At 51.3% G+C, this 15,229-nt stretch overlaps 1 protein-coding gene across 1 annotated transcript; it reads left to right on the top strand.

The window, feature by feature from the left end:
* Nucleotides 1–3,537: 3,537 nt before the first annotated feature.
* On the top strand, nt 3,538–11,004 carry LOC311185478 (very long chain fatty acid elongase 4-like; the record flags this gene model as incomplete). Its single annotated transcript, XM_084256104.1, has 7 exons — nt 3,538–3,595; nt 3,768–3,955; nt 6,786–6,866; nt 9,636–9,750; nt 9,875–9,892; nt 10,157–10,284; nt 10,834–11,004. 7 exons carry the CDS (start codon nt 3,538–3,540, stop codon nt 11,002–11,004), a joined length of 759 nt encoding a protein of 252 aa, XP_084112230.1.
* Nucleotides 11,005–15,229: the final 4,225 nt, after the last annotated feature.

Here is a 15,229-nt window from a genome sequence, read left to right as displayed (position 1 = left end):
GGTGAGAGAATTCACCAGAGCCAGAGCGGGGAGCAGAGCAGGCAGAAGGACCGAAGTACACTGCTGAGGGGAGCAGCGGGCGGCAGGAGAGGTCTGCGCGCCATGTGGGACTCTCCTCCGGTGGGCGGGGAGCAGCCGGGAATCGAACCAGTGCTGCAGAGGCTACAGGCAGCTTCTCAACCCAGCGCTCAACCGCTGCTCCACCCGGGAGGCCCATTTTTTGGATATTCTTAGAATGTTACCATGTCACTATTTAATTCTTGAAAATTTTAGCACCCCAGAACCTCTTACCCGTTAGCAGTTACTCCTGGCTTCCTGCCACTTGGCCCCTGGCAACCTCTAATTCACCTTCCATCTCTAGGACCCTGCATATTCTGTGGCGATTTCGTGTCGATGGGATCCTCTAGTATATGGTCTCCTGTGACCATCTTCTCTCACTCCACAGAATGTTCTCAGTTCTTCCACATTGTGGGCTGAATCGGTGCCTCATTTCATTGTATGGCTGATAATATTCTACATGGACACAGCACACGCCTCTCTGTTCATTACGGTTGTGCTCAGGGAGGACTGTCGTACTCACCTGGGCTGACCCTGGAAACTATAGACCATTTCCTGGCAAGGTGGTTCATGTGACAAAATCGGTGTAGGAAGCTCGGTGTGATGGGATCAGACTCACAGTGAGGCAATCGAGGGAGGCTGGAATTTGGAGCTTGCTCTACTAACAGGCAAGCAAGGTCAAGGTCACCCAGGGAATCTTTGCGCAAGGAGCACACCTGAGCTTGCTCCCTCGCCTGCTCTGCCCATAAAGCCACAGGCTTACAAGAGGCGCTCATCAGAGGGTGAGAGCCTGGCGGTGGTTTTAACCTTGACTCATATTTCTCCTGGAAACTCTGTTGAGAATCGGCCTTCCCCACTCCATTTTGGAGTGTGCACGGCTGATAATTGCCTCTTGTGCAATTATCTGCCAAACCCAGTTGTTAATGAAATGAGTGATTTACTTATCCTTGTTAGTAATGGCCCGTGTTGTACAAAGACCCATTACTGCCTCCGAGAGGCTGGCAGGAATGCCCTGTCGAGGCACGAGCTGTCTCTACAATGCTCTCTCTGGGCTCAGCTTGACTGGGGAGGAAAGCCTGCCAGGGGCCGTGGGGTACAGCCTGTCCCCCGCTGGCCCCAGTGATCCATCAAGTGCCGGGAGCCTCTAGGAGTAAAGTGAGAAGAAGCCAGAGCTCAGCTCGTCAGTCTTGACCTGCAAAAGTGGCTGCATCCCTGTCAGCAGGAAAGGACATCCTAAGAGCTCAGGTGACATGTGGGTTCCCTTAGCACCAGGAGACATTTGGTGAATGGACATTGTCATCCAAAATTAGGCATCCTGAGCACCCCCTTCTCATATCACCCATAGCACAGCTTCCCTCCACCCCCACCCCACAGCCAAAGGGAACCTCCTTCCTTTGCTGTAATGTGGGGTTGCCTCTTGGTCCCTCCGCCTCTTCCCAGTGGCCATGCAGCTCTGCGCCTGTGTTACCACAGGCATGTGAGGTGTGGGGGAAGCCACCGGATGTGTCCGTTGGCTGAAGCCCAGTGAGGAAATGTTTCCAGAGAGAAGTGCAGGTGGAATGAGCGTCTGTGGCCTCTAATGCAAATGCAGGCATGTAACTAAGCATAGTGAGCGCCATGTTTCCAAACCAAATCCTCCCGGTGGGGTTTACCCCTCACTTCTAGTTCTTCCAGTCTCTTAATCCTCTTGGCCCTGGATGTGGATATCCAGGGCTTACACAGACATGGTTTTTCACAAAACCACAGTGCACTGTTTTGTCAGAAGGCAAAACTGAGGAATTCACTATTCCAAAGAAATGGTTCTAGAAGTCACCGTGAAATCACTGGGAGTGAGACTGGAACTGGGCTGCTGAGGCCTCTTCATCTGGCAATGTGGCTTCTGAACTTGGTTCTCCTGGTGTTTTATAAAGAGAGGAGAAGCGGGCCTCCCTGGTGATGCAAGGGGTTAAGCACCGCACTATGAAGCAATCCGCAGCCTCTGCGGCACGAGTTCCATCCCCAGCCGGCCAGGGAGAAACCCACATGGCGCAGCAGACCTCTTCTGCCTCTCTGGCTGCGCCCCTCAGCAGTGTATTTCAGTTTATCTGCCTGTTCTGCTCCCCACTCTGTCTCTAGTGACTCCTCTCACCCCCCACACCTCTGGCCTGTACCCCAGCTCTTGTATGCATAAATAAATAAATGTTTAAAAATTTAAAAAAAAGAGAGAGGAGAAGCATGTGCCTAAGACAGTTTATTTGGACAAGTGGCAAGTTTAACGGCTTCTTCTTGTGCACAGGGTGATAGAGGTGGGATCAGGGAAGAGGGTTGCTTAAGTCCTGGAATATCAATCCCCCAATATGCCAGCAACCCATTGGGAGCAGAGAATGAAAGCAGGGGTGTGTGAAATTTTAGCAGCTTCTAAAAGATAAATGCTTAATCCCTACCTGTGTAGGAAAGAGGAGGGAGGAGGGATGGGGTGCAGGGAAACTGGAACCTGAGATGGAGGGCGTGGCCTGGGCTGGTGGAGCTGTCACCTGTGTGCAGTGTCCCCATTGCTAAGAATGCAGCGTTCAGGGCACCAGTCATGGGGGCACTAAATGTGGGGGGATGTGGGCATGCGCCTTCCCCTGGGTAGGGGCCATCCTACCTGACTTTCTCCCACCCTCCGCAGAGCTGTAGTCGTCATCACCCTTTGCCCTCTGAGCTGCCCCAGGGCTGTCTCTGGTTCTCGCTGTCCCTGGGCCTGTGAGGATGGCAGTGTGCCCGGTGGGGCGGGGAGCTCAGGCTGGTGTCCAGTTCTCAGTAAGTGTGTGAGTGAGTGTGAGTGCGCACAGAGGCTGGAGGGCATCTGCAGATCAGAGCAGGGTGGGGAGAGCATCTAGAAGGAAGGGCCGCAGCCTGGAGCCCCAGGATCTGTGACTTGGAACCACTGGCCTTGTGGCACCAACACCCTGAGCGGCCAGAACCGCATCAGTCACTGACCAGACGAGCCCCAAGAGGACACAGGGGTAAGTTGGGCTCTGGAGGGATGGGTTATGGCCACTTCAGGGGGAGGCTGAGGAGCCAGGGACACCCAGAAAGAACAACTCAGTGCAAGCAGGGAGGGGAACTGGAGAGCTCTGTGTCTCTGCCCTGCCCCAAGCCTGCTGCACCGGAGCCAGATCCCTTTCTCAGGGCCCTGCCATCTGGGGGCTCTGCTGAGGGTGGTGATCCCAAGTAGGGAGCAAGGTGTGTGAAGAAAGGAGCGGAGCTGGGGCTGTGGGGGGTCCCCAGGGGTGCATGGTGGGTGGCTGTCCAGTGTTCGGGGGCAGCGATGGCAGGGAGGGAGGCCTGGCAGCTGGTGGTCCTGTGGGGGGCACTGAGAACAGGGTTTTGTGGACTCTCACCTGGCCCTGGCGGGGAGGGAGGGAAGAAAGGGAAGAGGAGAGAGGAAGTGCAGGGCGGTGGGGGCACAGTTTGCATGAGAAACAAACCTTTCTTTCTTTCACTTGCAGGCTTGCAATGGCGGGCACCCTGGATGAGCTCTGGCGCCAGTGCACCTGGGCCTTAAACAATGGAGGTAGGAGATAGAGACGCCCGGTGGGAGCTTCACCCCCTTTTTCAGTCCAGTCTGATGCCAGACATTTGGAAGTGCCAGATACGGTGATGAGCGAGGTTTGGGGGTGGTCGGGGCTGGTGTCCTGTGGGCGTGGTGGCCAGCATGGCTGTCTCTGTCCCCTTTGCTTTCCTAGATCCTAGAACTGATTCCTGGTTCCTGGTGCACTCACTGCTCCCGGTCACCCTCCTCTTTGCCTTCTATCTCCTCCTGGTGGTGGCAGGTCCTGCCATCATGAGCCACAGGGAGCCTCTGAGGCTGGCTGGGCCCCTGGCTGCCTACAACCTGGGCCTAGTGCTTCTCTCCGGGTACATATTCTATGAGGTAAGACTGTGGGGAGCCCTGAAGAGTTCTAGGGCCACTTCCTTTTTGGGGTACTCAAGAGAACGCTGGAAGTGCCTGACCGGAGCAGGTGAATTCCCTTCGCTCTCTGTCTTGCCTTTAAGACACAAATCTGCCTCACGGACTCCCTTTGCCTTAAATGGAAAGCCAGGCTCCTGGAGGTTAGTGGCAGCAGGAGCAGCATTTCTGATCACCTCGCACTTCAATACCCCACCACCTCCTGTTCCCCCCCCCCCCCCCCCCCCCCCCCCCCCCGAGCTATGTGGCCTCTGCCCAGTTTTCAGAGCCCCAAGCCCAGGGTCCCTGCCAGACACTCTGAGCCGCTGTGTAGGGAGCTCACATCCGGGAGGGGCGAGTGATGTGGCGATGTGGAGACCGGTGATTTTAAGCCAGTGCCAGCACGTGTGCACCAGGGACAGGCAGGCAGAGGCGCTGTCTGGGCCTGGGCCTGGGTGTTGGGAAAGCTTATCAGAGAAAGTGGTCACAATTGGTGGCATTTTAAGCAGTAATGATGGTGAGACCTGCTCCCAGCACTTCACATAAATTGGCTTGTCTCATCTCACAATTCCACTACCCTGGGGCACAGAGGGGTTAAGTAACTTAGCAGGGGGCAGCAGGCGGGGGGGATTTGCACCCAGCACAGGGCCTGCAGCCTCACCACCACCCCTGCTCCAGCAGAAGCAGCAGGTTGCGACGGCCAGACTTCTTTCACCTTCTCCCTCTTCCTGATTGCTCATGTTCAGTCCATGCTCTAGATCCTAGAATTGTCTTCCCTAAATGCCAAAAGCCTCATGCCACTGCCCCACTTGGCTCCTCAGCTCTCCCCACCATCAGGGGCAAATTTGAGCCCCTCTGGCAGACACTTAAACCTTCCTTAGTCCTTCCATGCCCCAGGCCTGGACACATGACTGTCCAGTCACTTCTCCTCTGGTGCCCTGGCAACCCCTCACCCCACATCCTTTACTCTCAGGCCATTGTCACCGCTCTTGAAGCCGTCCCTGGCTCCCCACTGTCAGGTTGTTTTCCTCCTTAGCTTTTCATATCTCTTCTCTGTGGAGGATTGGGGTGGGCTCCCCCAGCTGGTGAGCATCTTACCGTGTTTCCCCACCTCTGTTTTGCAGTGACTTCCCTCAGTAGCTTGAAATCAGCACTGGGAACAGAATTTACACCAGGTCAATTGGCCAAAACTACAATCCGCCCCCGAGCCTACCAAGTGCCTACAAAGCATTTACCCACACCACTGGCCACAGGTGGCTTTCCTCCCCTGTTTTAGGAATTGCATAATAGTCCCCCTCAAAACTGCAAGTGCAAAGCAGGGCCCCATCTCACCTTTTAAAGACAGGCTCAGCATCATGGCTTGTACTGTGAAGCAACCACGGGTAACTTGGAAGACATGCCCTAACCAATGGGTCCCTTAATAATGGTGGCACGTTACTCTCCTGCCCCCTAAATCCTTTGAAAATCTGTTATGCACAAGCGAGGCCCCTGCTCAGAGCCCTCAGTGGTGCCCTTTGCCTCTATGATCCTTCAAGTAAGGACGTGCGTGTGTGTTGTTGTACTGTGGTGGCTCAGTGCTCAGTACACTGCCTACAATGGCATTAGTCTTGGTTAAACCATCACTGTCAAACAAATAAATAAATGATAAAATTCAAGCTCCTTAAAACAGCCTTCAAGACCCCTCCATCTGTGTGCACCTAAGTTACAGCCCCGCCCAGTCCTCATTGCCCCTGGTGACATAGAAGAGGTCCAGGCCCCATGAGTTATCCTCCCAGCTGCTCACTTTTTTTTTTTAAGATTTATTTATTCATGCATACAAGAACCGGGGTACAGGCCAGAGGCACGGGAGGGTGAGAGGAATCACCAGAGACAGAGCGGGGAGCAGAACAGGCAGATTCACTGAAACACACTGATGAGGGAGCAGTGGGTGAGACAGGAGAGGTCTGCCACGCCATGTGGGATTCTCATCGGCCGGCCAGGATAGAACCCATGCTACAGAGGCTGCAGACAGCTTCACAGCGCTGCGCTCAACTGCCTGCACCACCAGGGGAGGCCCCCAGCTGCTCACTTTTTGCCTGAGGCTTCCCCATTCTCCACTACTAACGTCTGGAATATCTCCTTGTCCTACTCTTCATCTGGCACCAGCCTTAAAAGTACAACTGTTCCCCCCATTCTCATGAGACTCTGAGCTTCCTGGGACAGGCCATCTCAGTGTCTCCTCCAAACTCCTTAGCACTTCACTTAGGGTCTCACACGTAGTAGTTACCCTGCGTGGATTTGTGGTCTAAGAACAGAGACCAGGCACATGTGTGCAAGTCCCAGCCTCTGACCTGGCCTCTCCATGGGGTTTATGTGGTCAGCAATCATTCATCTAGTGCTGGAGAGGACCGAGGAAGGTTAGGGAGGGTAAGGGAGGACCAGTGCTATCTAAAACACACCTGATGGGCCTCTTCTGGTGGCTCAGCGGCTGAGCACTGGGCTGAGAAGCTGCCCACAGACTCTGCAGCGCCGGTTCAATCCCCGGCGAGCTGGCGAGGGTCCCACATGGCGCGCAGACCTCTCCTGCTGCGCCTGCTGCTCCCCTCAGCAGTGTACTTTGGTCCTTCTGCCTGTTCTCCTCCCCGCTCTGGTTCTGGTGAATTCTCCAGCGCTTCTGACTGTACCCAGTGCTTGTATAAATACATAAATAAATCTAAAAAAAATTAAAAAAAAAAAACACAGCTGGAGGAGGTATTGACCCTGTGGGCCCAGAGCCAGTTGGGGCTCAGCAAAGTGGGAACGGCCTTTCTCATGCTTCCTTTCCCCTTCCTTCCAGTTCATGGTCACCTCCCTTCTGGCCAAGTACAGCTACTTCTGCCAGCCGGTGGACTACAGCCAGAGCGAGCTTGGAATAAGGGTATGGCCCGGAGTGGAGAGAGAAGAGCTCGATCAAGGACGTGTGATGGGAGGCAGTGAACCCATTGGTTCAGCACTGGCTCGGAAGACCTCAGTTTGAGTCTCAGCTGTGCTAGTTGCTTGCTGTGTGACCCTACGTAGCTTACTTACCTTGTCTGGGCCTCCATGTTCTTACCAGTGAATAATAATGTCTACTTAAGAAAAGGAAGTGATTGCAAGAAATGATTGCAAGGAAATGATTGAAGCAGAAAATGCGTAAATATGTTTAGTGCTGGGCCTGGCACATATTGAATGGTAGGTGTTTCATTGTGGAAGCAGAACAAGAGGCTTCCTTGCAGCAAAAAGAAAAAAAAATTTAGCTGAGACTTGACATGTTACCAGGCGGGGATGGGGCTGCTGCATCCAGGGATGTTGCGTGCAGAGCCACAGCGCCACCTGGTGGCTTGGTGGGACGGCAGACGCTCCTGTCCTAGCCTAGGAGCACGGATTAAGAATCAGCCTTCCGTTGCTGCTTTGCTGTGTTTTGTACTGTTATTATTTTTTCTTCACACTGATGTCTTGGTTCCCTAGTCCTATTATAAGTGAAACCATCTGATATTTTTCTTTTTCCTTCTGGCTTATTTTACTGAGCATAAATCCTTCTAGCTCCATCCATGTTGCTGTGAAAGTCATGAGTTTATCTTTTTGATTGCTGAGTAATATTCCATGGTGTATATATACCACATCTTCTTGATCCAGTCATCTATTTTTGGGCATTTAGATTGTTTCCAGGTTTTACTATTGCAAATAGTGCTGTGATAAACATAGGGGTACAGGTGGTCTTTTGAATCAATGCTTTTGTGTCCTTTGGGTAGATCCCTAGGAATGCACAGGTGCATTGGGGAAGGAAATTCTATGGGGACTAAACCTGAGGGGGTGGGTGGAAGCAAATATTGTTTAAAAATGATCAGTGGGCCTCCCTGGTGGCGCAGCGGTTGAGCGCTGGGTTGTGAAGCTGCCCGCAGCCTCTGCAGCGCCGGTTCGATCCCCGGCTGCTCCCCGGCCACAGGAGGAGGGTCCCACATGGTGCGCAGACCTCTCCTGCCACCCGCTGCTCCCTTCAGCAGTGTATTTTGGTCCTTCTGCCGCTCTGGCTCTGGTGAATTCTCTCATCCTCCCGCGCTTCTGACTGTGTACCCAGTGCATGTATAAACAAATAAGTAAGTAAGTAAGTAAATAAATAAATAAATAAATAAATAAATAAATAAAACATACCTCTATTAAAAAAAAAAAGATCAATGATGTAAAAAGAAAATAGCAAAAACAAAAATCAGCTTTCCAACAAACAAGATCCCTAGGACCCTAAATGCTCCTTAGACTGCAGGCCTCTCTACTGAGGGGTGCTTGGGCTTGGAGAGAGCTTCTGTTAGCGTTCCCGGTAGCCCTTCCCCTCTGTCCCTCTCTAAAAGGTACCTCCCTGCAGAGAGGTGGGCACTGTTGGGCCTGGACATGCAGAAGGGCGGTGGGGATGTGACAAAAGTCAGCCCCACCAGGGTAAGCAGCGGTATATCTGGCTCAACTTCTCCTTCCTGCCCAGCAGATGGCGAGCGTGTGCTGGTGGTGTTTCTTCTCAAAGGCCATTGAACTGCTTGACACAGTAAGAATCACTTCTCTTGTTGTCTTGGATGGACAGGTTCTATCAGCTGGGTCTGGGTTATGTGGCACCTTCAGTGTATCTGGTGGGTGTTTTCAGAGTTTGCTCAGGCAGCCGTGCCTGAGGCTTATGTCAGAGTCTGGCGGGGGAAGGATGCTCACCGAGGTAGCTGCTCACCTCCACAGGCTCCCTCAGGCCTCTCTACATCCATGCTTTTAACCCCACTGGCTGCCAAGGTCCAGGGTAAATGAAATTGAACTGATATGAGGCAGCAGGGGTCACCAGCTAGTAAAAATCATAGGTTCAAGAGGAGATTAGATTCCCTGCATGTGAATCCAGGAGGCTGGTGGGACTGAGTGAGGTGGGCGAGGTCATAATTTTAGGACAGTGATGAAAGGAAGAGATTCTTTGCTCTCTCTTGCAAAATGGAGTCCAAGTAGAGCACGTTAGGGAAGTTGCCTTACAGTTACCTGGGTGTTCAACCCTGAGTTCTCTCCTAAGAGCCCTGGGATGTGTGTTGGATGCTGCAAAGAGCCCAGTCTCTGAAGCCAGGCTGTATTCAAATCCAGACGTGACCACCTACTAGCTGTGTAACCTTGGATAAGCGCCCTAACCTCTCTGTGCCTCAGTTTGTCATCAGTAAAACAGAGATAAGAAGACTATAAACTGGGCCTCCCTGGTGGCACAAGGGGTTAAGTCGCAGCACTGTGAAGCTATCCGAAGCCACTACAGCACAAGTTAGATCCCCAGCCAGGAAGCTACCCACATGGCACAGCAGACCTCTCCTGCCTTGCCCCTACTCCCCTCAACAGCGTGTTTCAGTCAGTCTGCCAGTTCTGCTCCCCGCTCTGTCTCTGGTGAATTCTCTCACCCCCCACACCTCTGGCCTACACCCTATTTTTTTATATGCATAAAAAAAATCTTTAAAAAAAGATCATATACCATACCGTGTTATGATTTTTATGCATACAAAGTACCTGGCACACAGTTAGTGCTATGTAGGTATGTGGTTGCTATTTCCCTTGAGTTTTCACCTGCCCTTCAGTAACACGGGCAGAATCACCCTGTTCCTCCAAGTGGCAGTGGAGGCTCTAGGAGGGTCTGGTCCCCAGTGTTGACATGTTTCTTCCACTCCAGGTCTTCTTCGTATTACGAAAGAAGCGGGAGCAGATCACCTTCCTGCATGTCTACCACCACGGCACCATGCTCTTTAACTGGTGGGCTGGAGTCAAGTATGTGCCTGGGGGGCAAGGTAAGCAGCGTGTGGGGTGCCTCCCTGCCCTCACATGGTCTGGCTCCCCCTGGTCTGGCTCCCCTTCTCTGCGGCATGGAAGCCAGGTCTCTGCTCCCCCGCTTTATCTCCATTGTTCCTCCAGGGGAGGAAGAGGAGGCAGGTGGGTCATGCGCACAGCTGTCAGGCCAGAGATCACGGAGGGAGTTAGGAGGCCTCTCACTTAGCAGCCTGGAAACCCCAACCTGGAATCACGACTGCCCTCAGGGGCACATGCCAGACCTCCTATGGCAAGGTCTTCTCAAGGATTTTCTCTGCAGGGTTCCCAGAGTTGCTCTCGGCAGCTTAGAGAGAATGAATGAGCAAGCCCAGACCACAGTTAGGCCGTGACTAGGCTATTCTCTACCTCCCCTGCCCTGCTCTGCAGCCTTCTTTGTCGGGATGCTGAATTCTTTCGTTCATGTCTTCATGTACCTGTACTACGGACTGGCCAGTCTGGGGCCCCACATGCGGCGCTATTTGTGGTGGAAGCGACATCTCACCACCCTGCAGCTGGTGAGAGCCCCCTGCCCCCACTCCCACCCTGCAGCTAGTCAGAGCCCCCACCCCCCAGGTCTATGCTGCACCCTGGGTTCTGTTCCAGCCTGTCTCAGGGGCTTGATATCTGACCATGAACAGGTCCTTCTTGTTGGGGCTACCTTAATTTCCCAATTTGCAAGGATCTCAGTAGCTATCTTGTCAGATCCTAGAACCAACCCAGCTCACTGACTTGATGCAGTCCACCTGGAGTCTGTGGCTGTCATACTTCAGGCCTCAGTCTCATCATCCGTGAAATGAGGAGGCTGGACTAGATGACGGCAAATACCCTGCACGTCTGTGATCACTGACTGACCCCAGGAAGACTCTTAGGATCACAGTTAGGGAAAAAATGGGAGTCATGCTCCACTAGGTGTCACTGGTTTCCTCTTTCTGAGCTAGCGGTGTCTCCCTCTGCTGTAGACAGAACTTCAGACAGGAAGGGCGAAGGGGACCATCCTTTTTTGCTCCTCAGCATGTCTCTCACTGCTCACCCATCTCTCTCCTCTCGCTCTTTCTCTCCTGCAGGGTCAGTTTGTGGCCATTGCTGCCCACTCTTCCTACAATCTCTTTGCTGAGTGCTCCTTCCCGGATGGGTTCAACATGGCTGTCCTCCTGTACTCCCTCAGCCTCATCCTCCTCTTTCTCAACTTCTACCACCAGACATACCTCAGAGGCAAGCAGGAGAAGCTCACTTAAGGGACTGGACCCCAGGAATGAACCAGACAGCCAGCGGGGCTTGTAGCCCACTGGTGCTAAGTAGATCCCTCTGATACTGCATTTCATCCTATGAAGAAACAATTGCCTTCTTTCCAGACAGAGATCAAGGGGAAAGAAATGGACCCTACGTCCTGTACTGACTTCGGTTACGGCACTTCCCAGGTGGATTTGTAACTATGAATCTCCTTTCTTATTAAATGTAAGCCCCTCATGGGAGGGACACTGTTCTTCTCTATGTTCCTACCTGACACAACACCTCAATAAATGTGCATGTGGAACCTTGTCCTCCATGACTGACAGTCATGAGCTCTGGTGATCAGGGCTGGGAGTTAAAAGAATTCAAGGCTGGTTTGATATCTAACTTTGCAGGGGAAGCCATGACAGGATATTTATACCAAGCATGTGTCTGTTTGATGCCAGTGTGGTTATGTGAATGCCTGCCTGTGCTTGTTTTCTTGTCTGTTCACTGCTACTTGCATGTGCATTAATATAGTTGCGTAGTTCTGTGTTTGTGAACGGAAGACAGAGGGGCATAGGCACATATCTGAATACTTGTTTACAAATATATGTGTGTTTCCCTGTGTGTTTCTCTTTGTGTTTGCTTGTCTTCTCTGTAAATCTCTGAAAGCATCATGGTAAATAAATAGGTGATAACTCTCCTGTCTCAGATAAGAGACATGGAATTCTGCCGGGAGATCTCTGAACACATGTTGCACTGAGAACTTTCAAATGGAAGAAAAGTCAAAACACACGCAGCTAACCCTATCACAGAGAGGGAAGCTGAGGAGCAGCAGAAAGGAATATACAACTGAGATCAGAGTATAGCAGAAGTAAACTTCTGCAGAACCTTTTGAAACGGGAGCTGGATGAATCACTGGAAAGCATTTTGCCCGGGAGCAACCTCCCACGTGCTTGTTCTTCTTTACAATTTCTCTCCTTAGCTCCTTCCCTCTGTTGTGGTTTTTGGAGTTTGTGGGTTTGCAGAGCGGGGCCCTTGGGTTCACCCTGGGAAAGGTGTCACCAGAGCCCCCATTTCAGCGGCACACAGCAAGTTTCCCAATAGAGTTTCTCCACGAGACAGACGTTATATTTAAAGGGCAGGTTTATAAGGGAAGGGATAAAACAGTGAAAGACCCTTGCAGAGACAAAAGTGGGCAGGAAGAGCTGCCCCAGAAGGGACAGGTTTGCTGAGAGAGGCCTGCATCTTCCAGTAGGGACCCACAGAAAAGGATCAGAAACAACCAGACAAGTCTGGAGGGAAAAGAGCAAAATGAAAATCAAGACAAAAACCACCATTGTCACCTCCCCACGGGTCTCTCACCCACATCTGTGTCACCCAGTCCACAACCAAAAAACAAGCGCAGTTTCTTCACATGTCTCTCGCTCCAGGCGCCTCCTCCAGGTCTCCTTCTGGCTCCATCCTGCTTCCTTCCTTCCTCAGTCTCCTCTGCAGCTTCTTTTCTACCTGCTCAACTCCACCCTCCCTTGGGTGGGGCAGGAAACCTGGAACCTCCCCCTTTCCTGGGGACCACCCTGTTACAATAGCGCTGCCCAGAGCCTGTGCAGAGACTACACAGATACAGTCTTCTTCTGTTTGGGAGGGGTCACCCCTTGTGAGGGGTCAGTTTGTTGCTGATTTTGGGAAACCATGCAGAATCCAAAAGGGACCAGAGACTCCAGCATGGTGAGTGGAGATTCCAGGGTGGGCCCAATCTCCATATCTTTACCCTCAGGCCTGCAGGGTCCACTCCCTGTAGCATCTGATCCTGCTTTGGTCTTATGCCTTGTGATAAGGCACAGGCACCTGAGGGTCACGACCTCTACAGCTGGGTGAAAGGTCATGTTATTGGACTCTACCCCCACCTCTTTGTGAGTCAGGTTGTGGTCTTGGGACACCTCCTTTCCAGTCTTTCTATTCTTGTCCTCCATCAGCTCCACTAGGTAAGTTCTTATTCTGTGATGCTTCAGCAGCCAAGGACATTAAAGAACGGTTGAAGGTTAAACAATGCTATTTAGGGACTATTCATTCACTGGGTACTCTAGCTAATTAACTCAAGGCCAGGCAGGGCTGCATCCTGTGGCCAGGATCCTTGGAGAAAATTTCCTCTAAGTTACACAGGATATGAACACATCCCACACAGTTTTCCTTAGGCAGGTTGAACGCCTTTGGAGGTGGGTGCCTATTTAAGGCAAACTTTTTTTTTTCCTAAACATATTGGGCTAGAGTCTATTCATTTGCTTAGCAACAAGGATAAGGGGAAAATTAGCCACTCCAGAGGTCAAAGCTAATATCTGTCCAGTTCTTTGCAGCTGCCTCTACCTGATTAAGCAGCACATAAAATATCTGTCGTGGGTCATGTATGAACGAAATAAGGTTTTAACTGGGGACACCTTGGTGTGAACTGTTTTTCCAGGAATGGAGGACTTTTGCTTTCCACAATGGACAATACCTGGAGGGATTCGTTTTCTTTCAGACTGGAACCCTGGAAAACTTTCATCTGAGACTGTATCCCAGCATCCATATGTTTGATCTTCATCACCATGGAAATGGTGGCAAAAAGTGAAAGGGGAGAATTGTTAGGGGGAAGTGATGTCCTGAGTTAATCCCATACAGGCTTTGTGGACTCCACCCCCACTCCAGACTAAAACCATCAGGACATTGGGGAAGACAAATCCCATCACCACCAAGGGGAGGGTGGCTGGGACCTGAGGGTGGAGTTGGGCAGCCAGGTTGGATATAAAAAACCAAACACGTGGGCCTAGGGCTCTCTCTGGCTCGCGATCGCTCGCCTCCCGGCTTCACCGCTCCTGGCTGGCGGCCAGCTCTCAGAGCGCCATTTTGGGGTTCCAGATCGGCGGATCGGGTAGGACTCATTTAAAACTTTGTCTCCCGCTTTTCTCCCAGAGCTGTGCATTTCCTCATTTCCCCTTCCCTTGTCAATAAACCTTTTATGAACCTTTCGCGTGCGCCTGCAATAGAGCATTGATAAGTCCTTTTAAGCGCGCGGGTGAGGACCCACAGTCAGGCACCCCGTTTTGTATCGGGGTTGCTCTACAACAATGTGATAGCCGGTGTTTGGGGAAAAATTCTCAATGAGCTGAAGGTGCCCCTTTAAACTCTACCTGGGACAGGAGGGGTGTGGGGATTTTTTATCAGTGTAGATTGAGTGAAACTTAGAAAACAAAGTTATTCGTATTTGTCAGAATATTGCCAAATGCCTAATTAATAATGTGGAAGTTCACCTCTATAAACATCTTAAGATAATGCTAAGGGTGATGGTTAGGTTTTTAAATATTGAGCAGGGCTGAGATTTTGCCAGAGAGTGTCCCTTTGCAAAGACTGGGAGGCCCAGAGTCAGGTGAGAATGTCCCATAGAAAGAAGCGAGGGGTAGCCTCCTCATCCCCTTGAGGCAGAAATGGTAATTTAGCACATTTCAGAACAAAATGACTCAAACCCTATTCATCTGTCATCCTGGGTGCGACTAGTTGTAAAACCCCAATCTTATCTAACTAACAGGTTAAGTGTCAGGTGGTTTTGATACACAAACTGGTCAAATCTCATTATCCCGTATTTAGTCAATTCCGCCCCTTTTGTTAAACAAAACTGGCTAAAACCCTGTCTCTCATCTGTATATACCTGGCCCTTTTGTTAAGCAAAAGTCATCAAAACCCATTCAGGATCCCATCTGTGAGCCCTGCCCCCTCAAACTCAGCAGTATTTGTTTGTATCAGTGGCCTTGAGACCCAAGGCAGGATTCTCTGAATCTGCTCTGCTCACCCTTGAGTGTGCACTGTCACTGACTCCCGCTGAAATCTCTTTTCTGCATAAAACTTAAGAATCTTGGAGTCCCTCAGCACCGCTGGGCCCCATCACCCTCACCTCTACATCTCACTTAACAGGTTGTTGGAAAATGTGATTTTAAGGGAAACATATATAATAAAACCGACCTGACAATAGGTTAATTGATATAAATAAAGGTTAATAATAATAATATCCTAGACATATTTCTGGCCACAAAGACATCACCAAACTTCTAAATAAAGACCCAAAGAACTTCTAATGTTGAACAATCATTTGTATTCGTTCCTTCATTTTCCAACCTGCTATTCTAGTTCGGGGTTATTCTAGTTCGGGGTTGAGGGTGGCCAGAGCCGACTCCCGCAGCTCAGGGTGCAAGGAGGGTGCCCACACCAGACAGGATG

This window comes from Talpa europaea (genome assembly GCF_964194135.1).
Source record: "Talpa europaea genome assembly, chromosome: 15".
Classification (NCBI taxonomy): domain Eukaryota; kingdom Metazoa; phylum Chordata; class Mammalia; order Eulipotyphla; family Talpidae; genus Talpa; species Talpa europaea.
Note: the sequence above shows the minus strand (reverse complement) of the source record. Positions and strands in the feature narration are given on the sequence as shown.